This window comes from Lampetra planeri, chromosome 10 (assembly GCF_965212315.1).
Source record: "Lampetra planeri chromosome 10, kcLamPlan1.2.h2, whole genome shotgun sequence".
Taxonomy (NCBI): domain Eukaryota; kingdom Metazoa; phylum Chordata; class Hyperoartia; order Petromyzontiformes; family Petromyzontidae; genus Lampetra; species Lampetra planeri.
In genome coordinates, this window is record NC_136116.1 from 14,377,151 (window position 1) to 14,399,555 (window position 22,405).

General features: G+C 40.6%; 1 protein-coding gene across 1 annotated transcript in view; it reads right to left on the reverse strand.

Annotated features, from left to right (window-relative positions):
• LOC144721068 (receptor tyrosine-protein kinase erbB-4-like) overlaps positions 1-22,405 on the reverse strand; it is a 249,636-nt gene that overhangs the window by 116,925 nt on the left and 110,306 nt on the right. The window contains exons 2-3 of the mRNA XM_078598401.1: positions 18,632-18,783; positions 13,271-13,463 (exon numbers count right to left, since the gene is read on the reverse strand). Of these exons, the coding sequence (XP_078454527.1) occupies positions 13,271-13,463; positions 18,632-18,783 (345 nt within the window). The remainder of the gene's footprint in view (positions 1-13,270; positions 13,464-18,631; positions 18,784-22,405) is intronic.

A 22,405-nucleotide genomic window follows, 5' to 3' on the forward strand; every position in this document is an offset into this window, starting at 1 on the left:
GAATTGTTATTTTATAAAATGTGCTTTATGGAAAGTGGGCTGTACATTAATAGAAAAAAATAATAACAATTATATTCTATGGTTCTTTCGGTAAAGTCACGTAGAAAGAAAAAATAATAACAATAAAATAATAAAAATGTAAATAAAGTGAATAAAAAAGAATAACAATATCACGACGTTTCGATCGCAACACAAGCGGTCGTCTTTTTTCTACTGATGACGATTGCTTGTGTTGTGATCGAAACGTCGTGATGTTTTTATTATTTTTTATTCACTTTATTTTCATTGTTATTTTTATTATTTTATTGTCATTTTTTTTCTATCTATATGACTTTACCGAAATAACCATAGAATATGAATTCTTGCAGTCTCGAAAGTTTTAAGTCATAATAACAATTATTGGCTATAACAATAATGTAATGATGTAAATCTTCTTACTAAACTATTTTGTGCGTTTGCTGGCTTTATGTTCGTCTCTAGTCACTATTATAATTAACGTATATTATAAATTTGTAATATAATTTTCACTGTTTACCAAATGTATGCTCATGGTTTATTTCCCCAAATCCCATTTTTAAACAAAAACATTTTCCGTGAACAACTTTGGTGACAGCGTATCTTATTTCCTGACTTACCTTTCCCATGCCTACTCGACTACTCTCTTTATACCATCTTAATTTTATTGTTTCTTCCTTGCATATAATTTATAAATACACATATACAATATTTTACATTTTGGCCCTCACTATTTGACAGTGTGGATGATTGCATCAGTTTCCACCGAATCAAATGCCTTTGGGAAGTTACGTAAATTATACAAATGTCTTAAAGACAATGAACCATCTTATATTTTCTGATTACGTAGCCGTGATGACATACAATGAAAATGTATTCGAGGAAATATTATAGAACGTAAGGCTGCACAATTTGGCTCAAGATAAATATTAGCAAAATAACAAGTCACGTACAATATGTTCACTCAACAAATACAGACTTAGGTTGGCATGGGACACAATTGGAATATTCACACAATGTGTGAACCCGGGACAAAGATTAAAGGCAGACCAGAATCAATCTGATTAAATAAAGAGGTTGATATGAGCATGGTTAGAATACTTTTGTAAACTGAACTTGATCAGGAAAAGTAATACATCAACGTGTCTAATGAATACAGTTTTCAATCCTACATTTTACCTTGCAATGACAAATGATTAGAAACATGGACACTGACAATTAAGATAGAAATTAAAGCTTTAAAAAAACGCACGGAGCAGCATAGAGAGGTTTCACCCTTGGCATTGCAATGAGAGACAGCCATGGAATCGTGAGGATGAGAGCATGCACTGGAAACATCGTGTTGACCCTTTAAAAAAAAATAAGTTGGCTTGGGTAGGATACATAGTTAGGAGGAATGATGGCCAGTGGCTGCGACGTTGACTTAGGAATTGCTGTACTGATGCAATTTGAATTCATGTATTTAGTATTTGTGATTTTCTTACCTTTCCTATACTTTGCACTCCGATGCTTTGTTGTTGTAACTTTTTGACCCGCCGCTACTGGACATATGAAAAAGAAGATAACTAAAGATTCTGCTTATGATTCAGAGATAACATCGAGCCCTCGGTGGTTCAGATCAACATTGTTACTCTGAACGTTGATGGCCTCAACCAGGCGGCAGGGTGTCTTATCCCACCTCAACAGGCAAAAGGCCGATATTGCCTTCCTGCAGGACACCATTCGCTCCCTTCTGGAGGCAGCGAATGAGAGTGACAGCCTGAGAGGCTGACCACCATGGAGATGGAGTGATGAAAATATCTCGCTTGCTGGACCTAGACGGATCGTTCCATCACGGGACGGAGACCACATGGGGAAGCCTACACCTGACTGTGGATAGAGCATGGATGACGATGCTGATTCTAAAGGGATCACACTTCATCAGTAGTTGCATTTAGCCACTCTTGTTACTTGAAAGTGATGAGAAGCCAACGTGTTGGTTTAATTTCTCATTTTAAAAAATGCCCCAAAAAAATCTGTGTTTGAGTACTGTACAGTCTAACAATATTTCTAAATATCCTCAGAAAAACTCTTAATCAATGGTATCTAGTAAGGCTTGGCTATAGCTATATTTCAAATTATCACCACAGCTCTAACAGAAGATATGTACACAATCCAAAATGGCCATAGTCGAAAGGCTTTTTGTTGTTTTCAAATGGCATTGTGTTCAGTTCTTCTACGAAACCATGGAATTTACCAACCGTTACATTCAGTGTATCTCTTATGTATTGCAACTTTACAAAGCACTGTAAAGATGACAATATTATTTAAAAGCAGGGTAAATCGAGTGCATGGTCCTAATTCCATTGCCCCATCTCATCAGTGGATGTCCTCTCTAAAGCACGTTTTGCTACCTTGGCTGCCACTCCATCATCATTGTCCACCACTGGCCATCATCCCTTCCAGAAGCATGTCCTGCCCAAGCGCACTCACTTTTGATTTTAAACAAGAGCCCGGTACAGAGCACGAGGGATGATGGCGAGAGAGGGGGAGAGGGGTACAGATGTTCCGCGGACGACAAGGCCAAGGCCAGGGGCCCACGAAGCAAGAGAAGAGCGATCGAGCTCACTGCCATACCTCTCACGCAGGGGACAACGTTCGGGAGCGTGGTGTTTTTAGGGGAGAGGGGGAGAAAGTACCCAGACAAAATCACAAAATAAATAATAATAACGACAGTAAGCCTTGCGTTATTGTGAATACCCTGGGGGTAGCGACTACCTCATGCCTATCCATGGAGTGGTTGTGCCAAGGGTTCGTCGCCTTCCTCCGGTACACTTTTCTTAATAGTTAGTGCGACGTCTTTCTCCTGCTGTATACAGTATTATAGAATCCACATGAACGTCATTCTGTCTCTCAATGCAATTGCTACCGTGCACCTCTCCATGCCTATTTAAACACTTAATTCATTGCACACTGAAGTTTCTTGATGAATGTTTACGTTTTTTATGCACGTGTCATAGCAGGTAGTACACATGCATAACACATTTTCAATACTTTCGAGGATAAATAGATCTTGGAGAGCATTACCGAATTCATGCATATGCTGGATTGTGCTTTCTTGTTCAAAAGCAGCAATATATCAAGATTTTTTTCAAATATAATAGTAACATTTGCATTATTATTTACTCATATATTCCCATTATATGTGTATGGAGAGCTGATAAATATTTGCAGACACTCGTTTGACCTGGGCTGAATAATACAACGTTGTGTTGAATGAAAAATAGATCCCTGTAATTATATGGCCCATGCTGCGCTCATGGTTATTATTCAAATTGGCATGTCAGGCTATTAAAAAATGCACGTGTGATCACCTTTACTAAAATTAATTTCACATTTATGCTGAAAGAAACATGCTGATTGGCCAGCACTCTATAAGCCAAGACTCGTGGGTGGTCCACACAGGAACTGCATTAATTGTCGCTATCAATATTAATAAATGGCAAAACGGCGAAACTTATATTGCATGCAGATAATGCAATTTGCATCTCTGTAAACTATGCATAATCGTGAGGTCATGAAAGGGTACCTTTTGTGTGAGACACTGATCTAAATGGCAAGAGCATGGTTAATCCAGGGAAAACTGTCACGGTTATTTTATTTGGCACTAATTCTTGCCAATTAAATGTTTCTAACATGCGTGCTGTTTGAGAATTAACTGTGAGCTTTAAATCCTTGCATGCATCCTTGTGTGCAACAGCTAGTTTTAAATAAAAACTGCTGATGTCTTTCAAAGCTATATAGCATCTGCTGTCGCTGAGCAAGCATGCGACATTCAGTTGGAGAGCCACAATTACGCATCAGTGATACGAGGAGTCAAAGCCCCCGTCTGGCAGCTGGGAGGTACAGTTGTTCGCACACTCTGATGAAGCGGCAGATTGTAATAATGTCTTTTCACAGCTCAAAAAAAAAGCGTGGTACAATATCGGGGCGCGTAATACTTGTGTTGTTGCTATCCCGGTCACGGAGCGGATTGTGCAAATGCCCAAAACACCGTGGGGCCATTGCTGTGGAGTGGACATTAAGTGACCCGGTGAGATGTAGCATCTCGAATTAATGTACAGTATCTGAAATAGCTAAAATTATGATGTTTAATCAAATTTAAATCTTGGTGGGTGTTAATCGTCAACAATCTGGCTCAAAGGCTCCTGGAACGAGTCTATGTGTAGGTATTTATGATAAACTTAATTCGCACCCTATGTAACCAACCGTGCTAGATGAAACCCACAACATATATGATGAATAACATTGGTCGCGAAAGCCTACGTGTTAAATTCACTGCAAAATGCTTGATGTACAGATCTTTGACATAGCCCCCGCCCCCCATAATTACACATACACACTGCTACCGAGCCATATGAACTGTTTGAAACGCATTACACTCTAAAATATTACGATTTAAAAGACTACTAAAGCCAGATTTCCAAGTGTACACACATGCACAAGGACAACAATCTTCCGTAAATGCCTTAACAGACTGTTAGGGCAAGTGCTGTTAGCGAGTAGCACCTATGAAGGCCGGAACAGTACACAAGGGAGTGGATGGCCAGCACCACACATGCACACACACACACACAGTGGCAAATTAAAATTCTTATCTGTATGGAACATATTAGTTCTGACATGTTTCTCAAGGGATACAACTCATTATTTATTTGAAATTACTTAGAATGCTCTACCCCAGGAATTAGGGTCATACCTCTTTTCTCTAACCCACGCACTTGAAAACATATGCAAATTGCTATTACATCTACATGTCTAGATTGAGTGGTTTCCCAATTCAGACTGCTAGTAAGATAGGACACAATATATACATTTTCATAAAAAGATATTAAATAAATCATAGCCAAGTAAATGTGGCATCACTGAATTGTGACGTACAGTGGAGTCATTGCAACATGTTAGAGTGCATAAGACTAAGTATCGGTAATGTATAGGCAGCACGTATCCATTCACAATAGGTACATTTTAATCATATGCATTCTCCAAAGCGATTAAGTATACTGAGAAATACTTTTATTTTATGGTTTTCCAGTAACGCCATTCTTTAAATGGGATTGTATGTAACACCTCGAATCAAACTCCGCTCAATACAAAGTCGGTCCTCTTCATTCCCTCCCAACTGCTAGGAACTTTATCAACTTGGTCATTCATGCCACATCCATTGCGTTATTAATAACAACACACGGATGTTAAGCTTGGAGAGATGATGCACACTTGATTAGTTTAATCGTTTTAGTAATTGCATGTTGATAATTGGTTTTTTACCCTTCTATCTGGCAACAAAACCGACACCTTTTTTTTACAAGGAGTCATGTTTACATAGACCGCAATACCAGATGATCTGGTCCAACCCATGTGAGACTAGGCTCTGAGGAAAGCTGTCTCGGGTGTGGACCAATCAACTTCAAGGATAGTGCACATTATGAGAGTTATGTTTTTTGTTTGCATTATGACTGCAGGTATTGTGGTCTATGTAAACATGACTCCTTGTAAAAAAAGGTGTCAGTTTTGTTACCAGATGGAAGGGTAAAAACACAATTATCATATTTTTACTGGCAAATGAGGTTCCAATGGTGTGATTGCATGTTGTAATGAGATAGGGCCCATTCACGTAACTGTCATTACACCACGTTTTGGTAGATTGGCATCCGCTGAGTTAGGGCAGGGTTATGGTTGAGGCAACAAAAGTGGAAAGTTTACAGAGATTTGTTTTGCTAAAATGAGGAAACTCTCACTGCTCAGAAAACCGTCCATAATGCTTTGCGGGAGTAGCATGAGTGGGGAGCACACTGAGGAGAGGGCATAGCGGCCCATTCCGCACAAACTCATGGACATGTTTTGGTGCCTCCATATCACAACACTTGTTTCTTTGAAAGTTTTGAAGCAGGTTTTTGTGCTCCAAATTTTGCAGGAAGTATTAGAATGAAGGCTTGCTCACACACGAAGATGACAGTGAGGAGGAAGCTGAAGAAAACAAGAGTGCTGATGATGTCCATGAGTGTTGTCGTTATCGGCTCTACAGCTGCTAATGACAATGGTTGTGAGGATAGATATGATGCAGTCAATGATGCAAGCGCATTGCCACAATAACTATACATTAAGTTACAATTAACTAAATGTCCTTCTAACTGATCGCTTGAATTGGATCTGAACTCAACAGAACTGAGAGCGAAACAAACCCAAAGGGTTGCATTGCCATTACTCCCACTGAGGGCGTCCCTCCATCGACAATGATCACGTGGGACTGTTCTACTCTCGAAGCGTCACGCAACACGTGCAAGATGACGACACAATAGAACCTTTAGGATTTTACTCGAGAGAAGCACTTCCATTTTATTTGATGCTTTAGACTCATGTCTGACCAGCTCGGCATACTTCTTTGCACACACACATATATATAAAATCCATATTTATTTTGTGTGCCGAACTGTTTTTTTAAACAAAACAACAACCCCACAATAAATACGTGAATGCATTCTTTTTGATTCAATCACATGCCACCCTTTTGTAATGTACCACGGCTACTGCCTGAGTGAGATCTCTAGCCAGAGTTACATACCATTGTTTTTCTCATACTTAAGCTTGAATCAATTTCAAACGTGGAATGTGACTTGTAGACTGACAATACGGAGAAACCCCTTAAAGACAGCATACATATGCAGGGCCCATTTTGTAATTCCATGTCCTGTGGATAATCAGACATTTTTGACCATACTTCACCACGCTGGTCAGTGCGGGTTGAAGGTGGAGGTAGTGGAGAACAATGATGGATTTTGCTGCACTGGCCTCGACTGCCCACGATGCCGATTACGCTCGTCTTTAATCCATGGTGGTGACCATCCAAGCGTGAGATTTGATGAGATTGGGGGCTTTCTGGGTGATTTGTTCAGTGGCAAAGTCGATGTATAACATGTGTACGTTACTGGTTTACACACCACATTTGTTAAGAAACATAATGATAGCAAAGCATTCAACTATATTTAACCAATAATCAATGATAGAATAAGTATAATAAAATATAAAAAGGCAAAGTACACGCCACTCCATGCAATTGTGAAGGAAGCCAAATTCGCATTCAGATATTCCTATATACAGTGCAGGGTTAGAGGTTTAATTTGGTGGTATGTTGTTAAAATAAACATTACATTTAAATATGATTACGGAAGGTAAACCGTGCATAAATATATCTGCAACTTGTGATACAATTCGAGTAGTAATTGGATTTTGGCATTCTTGATGTTCTGTTTATGCATGCAAACACAGTAGCATACACCACTAGTCCAATTATTTTTCAAGTAACACATATAAATGACTATGTTATGCACAAACATAAATCACCATACTGCATGTTGGCAACAAAACTGACACCTTTTTTTACAAGGAGTCATGTTTGCATAGACCGCAATACCTGCAGTCATAATACAAACAAAAGAACATAACTCTGATAATGTGCACTGTCCTTAAAGTTGATTGATCCACACCCGAGACAGCTTTCCTTAGAGCCTAGTCTCATATGGGTTGGACCAGATGACGCCAAAAGGCGCACAACTCAAAGACAATGCACCATCAGAGTATGAGAGCTCGGGGCAAGCATCTACACTATGGGAACCTCATTTGCCAGTAAAAATATGATAATTGGTTCTTTACCCTTCTATCTGGCAACAAAACTGACACCTTTTTTTTTACAAGGAGTCATGTTTGCATAGACCGCAATACCTGCAGTCATAATACAAACAAAAGAACATAACTCTGATAATGTGCACTGTCCTTAAAGTTGATTGATCCACACCCGAGACAGCTTTCCTTAGAGCCTAGTCTCATATGGGTTGGACCAGATGACGCCAAAAGGCGCACAACTCAAAGACAATGCACCATCAGAGTATGAGAGCTCGGGGCAAGCATCTACACTATGGGAACCTCATTTGCCAGTAAAAATATGATAATTGGTTCTTTACCCTTCTATCTGGCAACAAAACTGACACCTTTTTTTTACAAGGAGTCATGTTTGCATAGACCGCAATACCTGCAGTCATAATACAAACAAAAGAACATAACTCTGATAATGTGCACTGTCCTTAAAGTTGATTGATCCACACCCGAGACAGCTTTCCTTAGAGCCTAGTCTCATATGGGTTGGACCAGATGACGCCAAAAGGCGCACAACTCAAAGACAATGCACCATCAGAGTATGAGAGCTCGGGGCAAGCATCTACACTATGGGAACCTCATTTGCCAGTAAAAATATGATAATTGGTTCTTTACCCTTCTATCTGGCAACAAAACTGACACCTTTTTTTACAAGGAGTCATGTTTGCATAGACCGCAATACCTGCAGTCATAATACAAACAAAAGAACATAACTCTGATAATGTGCACTGTCCTTAAAGTTGATTGATCCACACCCGAGACAGCTTTCCTTAGAGCCTAGTCTCATATGGGTTGGACCAGATGACGCCAAAAGGCGCACAACTCAAAGACAATGCACCATCAGAGTATGAGAGCTCGGGGCAAGCATCTACACTATGGGAACCTCATTTGGGAACCTCATCTCATACTCTGATGGTGCATTGTCTTTGAGTTGTGCGCCTTTTGGCGTCATCTGGTCCAACCCATATGAGACTAGGCTCTAAGGAAAGCTGTCTCGGGTGTGGATCAATCAACTTTAAGGACAGTGCACATTATCAGAGTTATGTTCTTTTGTTTGTATTATGACTGCAGGTATTGCGGTCTATGCAAACATGACTCCTTGTAAAAAAAGGTGTCAGTTTTGTTGCCAGATAGAAGGGTAAAGAACCAATTATCATATTTTTACTGGCAAATGAGGTTCCCATAGTGTAGATGCTTGCCCCGAGCTCTCATACTCTGATGGTGCATTGTCTTTGAGTTGTGCGCCTTTTGGCGTCATCTGGTCCAACCCATATGAGACTAGGCTCTAAGGAAAGCTGTCTCGGGTGTGGATCAATCAACTTTAAGGACAGTGCACATTATCAGAGTTATGTTCTTTTGTTTGTATTATGACTGCAGGTATTGCGGTCTATGCAAACATGACTCCTTGTAAAAAAAGGTGTCAGTTTTGTTGCCAGATAGAAGGGTAAAGAACTAATTATCATATTTTTACTGGCAAATGAGGTTCCCATAGTGTAGATGCTTGCCCCGAGCTCTCATACTCTGATGGTGCATTGTCTTTGAGTTGTGCGCCTTTTGGCGTCATCTGGTCCAACCCATATGAGACTAGGCTCTAAGGAAAGCTGTCTCGGGTGTGGATCAATCAACTTTAAGGACAGTGCACATTATCAGAGTTATGTTCTTTTGTTTGTATTATGACTGCAGGTATTGCGGTCTATGCAAACATGACTCCTTGTAAAAAAAGGTGTCAGTTTTGTTGCCAGATAGAAGGGTAAAGAACCAATTTTCATATTTTTACTGGCAAATGAGGTTCCCATAGTATACTGCATGTTCCCAACCACAATATACTCTGTATGAACGTCACTCTCAAAATGCAATGACAATGTTCTGTATTCCCATTATGCCATCACAAACTATTCAGTCTCACAAAATGCAAGCAACGCGACAAGTTGTTTAAAAAATATCGAAAATAGACCACTATTAAACCATCACTGCTTTATTACGCATGAACTTTGATGTATTTTTTTCAAATCATATAAGTCCATTTAACTCAAATACGTGACCCTTTTCAAAGTACAACATATACTTTTGAAACACTGGCTTTTACAAGTGACGTAAATTGAATCACATGATGTATTTGCCTGGAACAAAGACCTTAGAAAACCTGCATTCAAACAGCATCTAATTTTTGCAGTGGAAAACATGATCATCTGCTCCGAATGTTGTTTTTGCGTTTTCCTAAGCATGGATTTTTATATAAAATATATTATGATGATTAACAATCACAGTGTAAACTATTGACGTAAACAAGGACATTTATGTTATGATTGGGTAATAATAGCCACATGATAGGACATGCTTTTTCTAAACACCATTCAACATGGCTTCTATAGCAAATTGGAAGAACACTATCTCGTGATTTAAACCAAATAGCATTGTCTATTGTTATGTATATTGTAATTAAATGTTGCTTGTCATCATTGTTGAACCAGACAACACATCGTGTCTCGATGAGGCTCACCGAGGGGCCTCAGTGCGCACATTTAGTACTGAAAGGATCCAAAAAAACCGCGACTTCCGCAGATTTTATTTAGATGCCATCGTTGGCTGATATTTTAGAAGCATATTTTGCTGCAAAGGCCGAATGAAAGTGTCCAGGGTCTACTGAAGGCGACGTGAAATTCTCAAGTAATATGCACCGCACTTAGGCATTGCCTTGCATCAATGCGTGTGGGTGTTCTATTGTTTTAATAATGCTCGTAAAATACAGAGTGGGAACTGCTTAATTAAAACGGCCTTTTTATTCGGTTGAACTATTTTGCATCCGTAAATTCACACTATTGAACTCACGTCTAATTGATGTTGGCTACGGGTATCGGAATCCCTGATTTAGTTCTCACACACTAGGGCTCCTTAGACCTGCTGTGCTCGATTGAAGAATTTTAATGACCTTGAGATGCACATGGTAAAGAGCAATTAGACGGATTTCCAAAATGTAGAGTGAACGTTCACCCACTGCAAACAGTAACCATCTTCAAAAGCTTAAACTCGATTAAAACAATCAACCACTACCCCCCCCCCTCCCATGTGCAATTGTAAGAGGTAAGCGTCGTTTAAACTCCTGCATTTTAAATGTATCGTGAATTGTCTAATCACTCCAATGGCCATTCTGCTAACTTGCCGGGAATAGTCGGACGATAATTAACACGAATGCCTGGCAATTTGTTTGGCAGCGATTCGCCACGCAGCTCAGCGATGCTTAAAGAGAACAGACAAGCATCTGTAAGAACAGCGCAACCCGGTCCAGTATCCCACACTGGAATTCCAGCAAGATGTTGGAGAAATAGCTCAGCTTTTTCAAATGAAAATGCATCGACTAGAAGTTGAGCAATTTAACGTTTAAAAAACAGAATTATTTCTCCTTAATGGCTGCCACTGGCATTGTGTGTTGTGATGTATGCATTGATTTGGCACCATCTTCTTCATTAGAGCTGCATGTAATTGGGTAGAATCCATCACGAGCAGCTCATTTGAGATTATAACGTATTCACTGCGTCATTTATTCAACCAAATTAAACGGCGTATGCATTTCATTCAGTTATAAAGCAGGATATGATATGATTTCACCAACACGTGTGTTAATAAATTAAGAGCCTAACACACGCTCACAAGAATTAACACAAAAAACCCCATTAACACTGCAGACCTAGAAAGAAACTCAACAAACCATTACGTGTTAACTTATGATGTTTGTAAAAAGACACATTAACACAAAGATCCCTCGTATAGCCTATAACAGACTGTTGGGGCAAGTGCTGTGAGTGACCACCCATGAAGGCCGGCACGGCACACGAGGGGGTGGCTGGCCAGCACCACGCCTGGCCGCCTTTGTCTACCCAGTGGCGATGTTTACACATCACACCAAGTACTCAATTTTATTGAGCCTGAGTCGACCTAGGGGAGGCCCAGGACCGGTTCAAATAATAATCACTGGTGGTGTTGGCCGTGAGTGGGAATCAAAATCAGGTCGCCGGGTTCGTAGCGCGGCGTGTGCTAAACTCTCCCCAAACACACGCACACATTAACGCTCACATTAACGCTCACATTAACGCTCACATGAACACATACATTAACGCTCACATTAACGCTCACATTAACGCTCACATTAACACTCACATTAACACTCACATTAACACTCACATTAACGCTCACATTAACGCTCACATTAACACTCACATTAACGCTCACATTAACGCTCACATTAACTCTCACATTAACACTCACATTAACACTCACATTAACGCTCACATTAACTCTCACATTAACACTCACATTAACACTCACATTAACACTCACATTAACACTCACGTTAACACTCACGTTAACACTCACATTAACGCTCACATTAACGCTCACATTAACGCTCACATTAACGCTCACATGAACACATACATTAACGCTCACATTAACGCTCACATTAACACTCACATTAACACTCACATTAACACTCACATTAACACTCACATTAACACTCACATTAACGCTCACATTAACACTCACATTAACACTCACATTAACGCTCACATTAACACTCACATTAACGCTCACATTAACGCTCACATTAACACTCACATTAACACTCACATTAACGCTCACATTAACTCTCACATTAACACTCACATTAACACTCACATTAACACTCACGTTAACACTCACATTAACACTCACATTAACACTCACATTAACGCACACATTAACTCTCACATTAACACTCACATTAACACTCACATTAACTCTCACATTAACACTCACATTAACACTCACATTAACACTCACATTAACACTCACATTAACACTCACATTAACACTCACATTAACACTCACGTTAACACTCACGTTAACACTCACATTAACGCTCACATTAACGCTCACATTAACGCTCACATTAACGCTCACATGAACACATACATTAACGCTCACATTAACGCTCACATTAACACTCACATTAACACTCACATTAACACTCACATTAACACTCACATTAACACTCACATTAACGCTCACATTAACACTCACATTAACGCTCACATTAACTCTCACATTAACACTCACATTAACGCTCACATTAACACTCACATTAACACTCACATTAACGCTCACATTAACTCTCACATTAACACTCACATTAACACTCACATTAACACTCACATTAACACTCACGTTAACACTCACATTAACACTCACATTAACACTCACATTAACGCACACATTAACTCTCACATTAACACTCACATTAACACTCACATTAACTCTCACATTAACACTCACATTAACACTCACATTAACACTCACATTAACACTCACGTTAACACTCACATTAACACACACATTAACTCTCACATTAACGCTCACATTAATACTCACCCGCTCTCACTCACTCACAAAGGAAACAAGTAAATGGTGCACAAATGCCACGGGATGTTGAATACGGTTTTGATGAGAGGCTTGGAAGTAGAGAGAGAGACAGAGAGAGGGGAACAGGTGGAGTTGCCTTGTGGGGTTCTCGAGATTGGAGATGAAAGCTCGCCTGTGAGGTTGCTGAGACGCAGCTCCTTGAGGCCACTGCGCATGCCTCCGTGCTTGCGGTAGTTGAGGAACACGCTGAGCGCGTAGCGGTCTTCGTACAGCTTGGTGCCCCGCACGATGCGTAAGTTCTCAAGTGGCAGGCGCTCAAACTCATTGATGGCCACCAGCACATAACCAGACACTTCCCGGATGGCCTGTTGTAGAAATCATCATCATCACGGATCATCATTGATCATCGTCATCATCATCATCATCCCCTGTATAAATGTCACTTTGTTGAAGATTGGCGAAAATAATTCTCAACTTTTCCTCGATCTGCCAGCTCAGCCAAGTAGCATCTATCACGAGCATATATTCAATATCGGCTTTGTAAAACCTCACGTCTACTATGCATTCTTTTAGGCGTCGTAATTCAACCTGCATCTGACGTTTGTATACCCAAAAAATTATAACGCTTACAAATTGATATTTAGAAATATGATAAGTAAAATATAGATTTGTCGAGTCTCCAAATATGACCCCATCTCAAAATGATGATTAATTTAGGCAGAATCTGTGCTCAACCAGTTAATTAATAACTCTGGTTCTGCATACAGGTAAAACAATTGAATAAAACATAGCTCTAAGCTTGTTGTCAATTCTGTTCACAAGTGGACAAGAACTGGACCGTACAAAATTCACAACACTGTTGGGCAATTGTAGCGCATTGTTCGCAAGGCCTAAATCGCCAATCCATACACAGACGAGAATTCAGGACAATAGTTTGGTACTGTCCTCTCACGTGACAGTGGCACACAATCATCATGTGAATGCCTGAGCCAGACCGCCATCAATACACTGCATCTATTCTGCAGGCATTGCAATTCAGAGCCTGATCGGCTCCTGGCTCTAGCATCCCGAACGCTACTTAATAGGGGGGGGTGGGGGCAGGAAAATGCCACGCAGGATCTGCATGTTAAGCTGCCCGATCAACAAAAGCAATTTACTTGATTCCCCTCAAATCCAATTATATCCTCTTCCAAGAGCCTGCTATACTTCAATTAGCCATTACCATGCACGGAGAATGCACATTCGTGCTGGTCACTTTGCAGTGAAGCGTTAAGCGACGTGACACAGCTTCTGTCGTGCCTGACAGACACAATGGGATGCGCACACATTATGGCTGGCAACCTGCCGATCCAGGAGGTCGCAACTGATGCTGCAACTGTGACCCGTAGATATTTCAGTGGGTTTTATAACAATACCCATCCATTATCCTGAAACGCATGGCTACATTGTTGCTCTGTGTGTTTGTGCCAATGTTCTTCAAAGCATAAACGTGGCTGGTGGTCCTGCCACAATCATGTAGCCTGGCCATCGAAGCCTTCTGTGGTCTGCTGACAACAACAGCTACCTGCTGTGTATTCTTTCTGAAAATACTCATCCGTCCACAATGAAAACCTCCGTGGCTATTTGGTATGCGACTTGCAATTTCTAAAATGTCTCCACAAGCCTCGTTTCAGGCAATATAATGCACATGCAGTTGTGAGCGCCTGCAATTTCAGAGTTCTTTTGAATGTCCTGGCTCCAACATAACTTGGTGAGAGACAGATTGTTACGTGAGTGCTACATGCCATAAAAATCAAGTGTGGCAATAATAACGTTTTCATAAAAAGATTAGCACACTTATTAAAAACAACACAGTCACGTCCATTTTTTTTTTACTGACATTTAAAAATGGCTCAGGTAAAACTAATCTATTATATATTGTACGAAGTTGTGTTCGTGTTTAAAAGTCTCATTATTTTCATGCTAGGAATCTTTAAAAAATCTAAATAAACATCTGTTCGCTCCTACTGTACATATTGTGAGAGTAGCCTGGCAGGCAGTTCAGAAGCAGTCAAGGATAACCTCGCTGTCTAGAGAATGATTGTCGCATGCTGGTCTGTCTTAGTTCCAATGTGCTTGGTTTTTAATTTGATATTGCTTCACGGTGCGTGCTGTATTGGACACCATAATATCTGTCAGTCAATCAATGTCGACATGTCACACACGGAAAGTTCCATGCAGCCATCTACTCAGCTATAGTTTGCAAGGGATATCCATTGGTACATCAGCACAGAGCACGAAGAACAACGTGAAAGTAATCCGTACGGAGGAACAGGTTGATTCAGATGTGCAGGAAAAAACATAGTGATTAAATAGCACAAAAAAACAATCACAATGTTGGCAATGTAAACAGGCACATTGCTCCAACAACAGACGTATTGCTTGTACCAAAAACAAGGAGTGAGGTAATGAATGCTTGGAGAGGAGATGTGTGCGAGTCACCAATGAATGTATGATATCGGATTTGAACTGTGAAGGCCAACGTGAAATTTGACCATAAAATCTAAAGAAAGGCAGGTGAAATGCCAGGGTTGAGGTTAGCATTCGGGATGTACAGCTCTTTGTAAATCCAGTGCTACGATTCTCTGCGCGTTGGTGTAAAGAAGTATTTATGTGTGGGGAGTTGTGGGGCAGTGATCTGTGCACCGTGCGACGAACCATGCAACCTGAGTTTGATTCCAGGCCATAGCAACCTAAAGTGAACGCTATTCTGAGCCGCCCATAGGCCTTCAGTGGGCACTTGGTGTGGTGTGCCGTGCACATTTATAATCTCGTGCTTTGGTGACAAGGAATAATGGATGGCCATGGGATAGGGATTGGTGTGGGTTGGTGGATTGTGACTTGGTCGATTATAATCAGCTGTTGCAGTATTATTGTCATCATCTTCTTCATTTGTTATCAACTTAAGTTGCCCTCATCATAACCCCTATAACCATTGTCAGCATCATCATCATCATCATCCTCATCACGATCATCACTTTCATTGTTTTTATATGACGCTAAAGCAACGAAGGCATCGAGTTACAAATGCACACCACCTCAGTGGAGGGTGAAGCAGCTCCCCCTCCCACTCATGCCAGTGTGTGTGCGGTTGCTCCAAGTGAGCACGAGAGTGTACGCAAGACGGATGGAGCCTCATCGATAGGGAGAGAATTCTGACATCAACAGACACGGCCCTGATTTCCCGCAGCACTCCAATGATGAGTGTGGAATTGGGCTCCACCCTTTCACATGGCCAATTGGGCAAAATACTGTCTCGTCATTTTTGGTGGAATCACGTTTGTCGAATGTCCAGCTCTTTATGGGAATTCTGTTAAAGCTTGAAAACGTATTCACATAATTCCTGCAGTCACGAAAAGCTCCAAAATTAAGATTGAAGTATTCACATGAATTGGGCCGTAGGTATCATTGTCAGACATTACAGTCACTTATGATTATATCTGAATTACTGTGATCATTAACACATTTGTTTTTATTTATGCTATGCTAAGAGCACAATATTGAGCATCCATACAAAACAACTCGGTAATTCTCTAGAACAATATTATAAAGTGGCTTGGTAGTAAATTCCTATCTCATGCAATGTTATATGAACAACAGGCTCAAGAGCAGACGTCTAAAATAAAAACACCTACATTTTTTATGCAACTCATTTGAGCTGTAAAAATGGAATTCCATGCGACACCATCCACTAAAGCACGCAAATATGTCGGTCTATAACATTTTGCATTGTCTATTTAGTGTGTTATAGATGGTACACGGACAACCATTTATTTACTTTACGTAATTTTTTGGTTTAGGATTATGTGTCTCTATGTGATACTGGGATTCATTAATACCGTCAGAGTGGAAGACATTTTCCCCACGATAACTCAGATTCCCAGCGGTGCTGAGAACAGTTGTATGTTAAAGCAAAAAAGTCACTCTGGCACAGCTTGTTTAATTGAAAATGTTCCCATTGCATTCCAAACTAATTAAAGGGGCTTCACATACCCTGCAGAGTTCGGTGACTGCAGGTTATACAAATACCATTTCCATTTGTGGACGTGTTTTTGCAGTCCACGTAAAGTAAACAAACCGGCACACACGTACAGCCAGCGGCGTTACATTGCCCGGTCGATGGATACACCATATCGTTCATTATAAACTCTCTGACGTCAACAATGTTCTTAGACCAGGGTTTTACTACGATTGCATGAAGGTGAGAATTCCCACGTGTTACAATGTCTAAATGGCAATGCTCCGGCACAAATTCAATTGCTGTGGTAATTTAACCCATTTAGCGTCAGCGTGCTGTGTGCCATGCTATGCCTGGAAGCACTTCCGTGCCAATAATACATGTGGCCAGAAGGAAAAAAATCATTGAGTTCATGGAATAATGTTATCCACAATTTGCTTATCTGTTTAAAACCACTGCCCACATTGCTGTGGATTATAGGAGCTCTCTACCCAACATTGATTACAATTGCTTTCATCTCAACATTTTTGTGAAGGATCACTGCCTTGTTGAAATAAGATAAAATGCTTAACAATAATGTGAAGATTCTGACTGGAAAACATCAACCTTTCAAGTTTTATTCGAATGGATGCCTAAAATATGCGCCAAAGCAACTCAAGTGTAATATTTCAAAAATATTGTAATGTACTCAAGGCAAATAATTAAAAACAGTATTTCACCGCTTAACAACTGAGTAAAAAATTGCTATAAACAAAATATAGGTGGGAAATTTTTGTTGTATTTGTCTTCAATGTTTTTTCAAACTTATAGGAGGACAGATGCAGTGATTAAAGACCAGTGTGACTGGCTTTATCAAAAGTTCCTTCTGTGATTATGAGCCATTGCCTGAAACGTCAACTATTATATATGTTAGCTGTTAAGGCGACAGTATTATTGACAAATGTGTTGAGTTTTTTTTTATTTGTGCTTTCGCCCCACTGCCAACATAGCAGCATCGCCAACTTATTTGGTGAAATGTGTCGGGCTGAACAAATGGATTCTGAGACTGGCAAGTTCTGCTTGAGTTTGCTTCAGGGCTTGAGAATCAGGTGTTTGTGGCCACACACACAGCTTTTTATATAATCCTGTGTATTGCGTGAGGTTAAGAAAAGTAAGTGGAATTGGGCAAGACATGTCGCTTGAGGACCGATGGCAAAGAAAAGCGATGGAGCTGCAGCCAGGGGACGGGATGGAGCAGAGAGGACACCCACCAGGGAGATGAAGCTTGTGTGCAGGTCCTCTCTAGATTATTATACCACAGGAGCATGATACATGGTGGCCGCCTGGTGATGCCCTTCATCCAGCAGTGGATTAAGCACCGTTGATGTTGATTAGAATGCCAGGTAATGAATCGATTGCAATGGCACCACATTGTCTTTGCAAGAAAGCTATAGTTCAATTAAATGGCTTCTTTAAAAAGGTATCATACAATTGTGGCAGGCCAGCCGTGACTGCGGTAATCAATGAACCTGAAGTTGACCATCACGGGATTCTTACCCGCAGAAAGGAGAGGTCCTTGTCGGCGCCAATGTTGGTGATCTCCAGATTCCCCAGCACCACCTGGCAATGCTCGTACGTCTTCCGAAGCGCCTGGTACTGGAGGTCCCTCGTCGCACTCAGACTCAGCTTGTTCTCTGTCCCCGAGCAAACTGCAACACAATCGTACAAGCAGTGGCATACCCATCACTATTACGAAAGCGCTGTCTGCTGTTTACCTCTTGACTGGTAAATCTGTCACCGTTAAGTTGGTCGACCATTTCCTTGTTGGGGAACGTGCAGGCAATCCAGCACGTCATCGGAATTGAATCCCAACTTTGGATGGTTATCCAAGTTACGTCTCTCTATAGTTTATAAAAGACATAGTGATCCACATTTGTTTTTAGGGAAGGTCAATAGGCTAGGAATACCTACGTTTTAAGGTACGTAATTCACATTCGTTTTTTTTTAAACGTTTCTTGACTGGAATTACAAAAACAAATACTGTGGCAGACAGGTGGCTAAGTGGCTGAGGTGTCTATATCAATGATGATGGAATAACAATCATCACTACGGGATTCCAGAATCAAATCCAGGCAGGCTCTGATGTGTAGCGAGTTGATGGCCTCAGTTCAGTGAGGAACAACTTGGAAAGAACACCGCCATACGCAGCTTAACGCCTCACTTAATTCAACCTTATCCCAAACATAACGGTTAAAATGTTAAATGTTTGATTCCTAGCATGCAGTAGTCATACCTACAATATCAACATCAACCATTGCACTGTATATAAACTGCTGGATGAAAGCCTCATTCACCAATGTTGTTGCCTAAATATTAATTAGCGCCGTGTATTTTATTTTGCTACACGAGGACGAGTTAGGAGGCTCCATGAGCATCTTCGGGGGACCATTCTCGAACGGAATGCGAAGCTCTGCTGACTCTAAGAGTTAGGGATGTTCCTTCTCCACACAGCATGACTCCGGGAGCACATTTGCGATGTAATTGATAAGTCCGACTCTCTGAGTTGCATTGCCAGGTTGGATGTCTCTGCATTGACAGGCTGGATGTCTCACTAGCACATCCACCGTTTGCGGTGGTTCCCTTAGATTGACATGCTAATCTCTTACAATACAATGGCCACCTCCACAGCCTCAGGGCGCCCTCCGATCTTACATTTACATGCAAATACCATCTCTAGCCCCGCCCACTTACCCTTGGGCTACACACAATACGATGGCCACCTCCACAGCTTTGGTGGCGCCCTACAGGCTAATCTCTCACAAGACAAAGGCCACTGCCCCAGCCTCTGTGGTTGGACCATCTCTAGCTCCACCCACCTACCTTGATGCACCCACCTCAGGCCTATATAAGACCTTGTCTCAGCAGTTTTCTCCCTCTCTCACCTGAAGATGATTGCTTGTGTTGCGATCGAAACGTCGTGATATTTTTATTATCTTTCTATCTACGTGGCTTTACCGAAAGAGCCAAAGAATATGAAATCCTGCAGTTACGAAAGTTTTAAGTAAAAACGTAGACAATACGTATTTGTGTTCTTGCCTTGAAAGGTAATGCGTCACTTGCGAAAAGAAGTGTACATTCCAAAGAGGCAAAACTGATCAAGATTGATTATTAAACAACATTAAAAATTACGTAAAATTAACAACGATTTTCATAAGGAGGCCGAATAAATCTTCTCTCGGTACATTTATCTCACAAGGCACGATATTCTGCTGCCATCACGTGTGCATGCTTTGTGTGGGAATATGTGACTCCCACACACAATTGCTATCTTAGCCCTTTTCATGGGGAAGCAGAGAGTAAATTAAATTTCGTGCTCTGTGACATTCTTAATTAACAACTACAGTTTTGTACAACTAATAGTAATGAATAATGAAAGTCTTAAGAGTTACTTATTTTATTATTACCACCCAGGAACTATCTCCCACGAATATTCAGGGTTTGCTGGACTATAGAACGCAGTGCTCTTTTGTTTCACTGGATTTGTTCAAGAGTTGGTTAACACTGGTAAATGAATTGCATTGCAGTATTACCATTAACAGATATGATTGAGGCCAGTATTTGATGTCCTCCAGTGCCTCCGCTGTCTTTGCATTCCACTTTGTGTCAAATACATGTCCCAATCTCGTGTATTATCACAATTTCAAACTTAAAAAACACTACTTTAATCTAAATGCCCCATGAGTCGTTGCATTATGAGAGATCACCGCATCGCTGCTCTTATAGTGGAAATGAGTTAGACTAGCACATCAGTCTTTTAATAGAACTCTTGGAAATATTATTTATTAAGTAAAATAAATAAATATCCCTCTGCTCCTCTCACTCTGCATATCTACTCCTTACCTTGATTCCAACGGATAGCCCATGGCAATGCCGCTATTGAAAATGCATCACCTTAGGAGAGAGTGTTTGTTTTTTCTGAGCTTTAGACATGAACACTGAACTCTAATAGTCCTCAAGGAGCCTTGTACTATCACGCTACACATTAGTCACTGCACCTCTCACACAGCAGTGTCTGCACGAGCCATCACCTCGTACCTTGTACTCCTCAATTACAGCGGGCGTGTGTGTCACCGGGTGTTATACACATGCAGTGCTGCTGCACAGTGTGCACTAATTTGCCTGCACATGTTGCCAAAATTGTTCCTAGTTTCTGGTGGCACATGTCATCCGGCCCTTTGGAGACACAGTCGGTGCATCACACGGACTTGCTGTGCCACAAGGTGACCAGCAGAGGAATAGCAGTGCCACAAAGGTTGTTGGTCTCTCTCTGCGTGGAGTTCTAAATTCTTTCCCCTAAAATCTGAGATTTTTTTCGGTGCCAGATGGCTTAGCGGTAAAGCGAGCGGCTCGAATCGCTAAGGTTTGCGAGTTCAAAACCTGGTTGGGATTTGACTCAGTCCGTCATCGCTCTGGGCTAGATAAAATTGGTACCACGTAATGGTGGAGTCAACAGTAGTCGTCCGAGAGATGAACTTGTCCTTGCCATAAACACCCCTGACTCAGGGGACCTCAACGGGTTGAGCACCAATGGCTCCATGCTTATTTTGAGCAGGAAATCACTTTGACTTCTTTATTGCCATGTACTATGGTTTCTTTTCACATATAAACATTAACAATATATATCACACAAAAAGGACTTGGTGAAACATTCCAAAAAATAAATATGCCTCAAAAAAGGACTGAGACTCAATGAAGCTTTTCTGTAGATAAAAAAACCCCCATTATATTATTATTAAAACCGTGTTATATTTCCCTGTCATGAAGCAATGTCCCTACGTAAAACCCAAAAATGATTGTATAATCAGTTACTTCAATGTTTTATTAAATTAAACCGAGAGGACATGCACCCAAGTGGTGGGTGCCGGATGAATCCTCCTTGCACCACAGTGTCACGAGACATGGCAGCTGATTTCGATTTAAAGCTTTCGTGACTGCAGGGATTCATCTTCTTGGTTCTTTCGGTAAAGTCACGTAGAAGGGAAGTTATAAAATAATAACAATAAAACATTATAATATAAAATTATAATATAATAAAATAATATAATATTATTACTTTATTATGTTTTATTTTTATTATTTTATTACTTCCCTTCTACGTGACTTTACCGAAAGAACCAAGAAAACATGGCAGCTGCTTTGGGAGACCTTCATCCAGCAGTGGATGCACCATGGCTGATTGCTGTTGATTTCACAAAAACCCAATGAATGGGCAAAGCATTAACTTTACATAATACTCATTATTGTTTACTTTTGGCAGTATGTTTTTTTTTT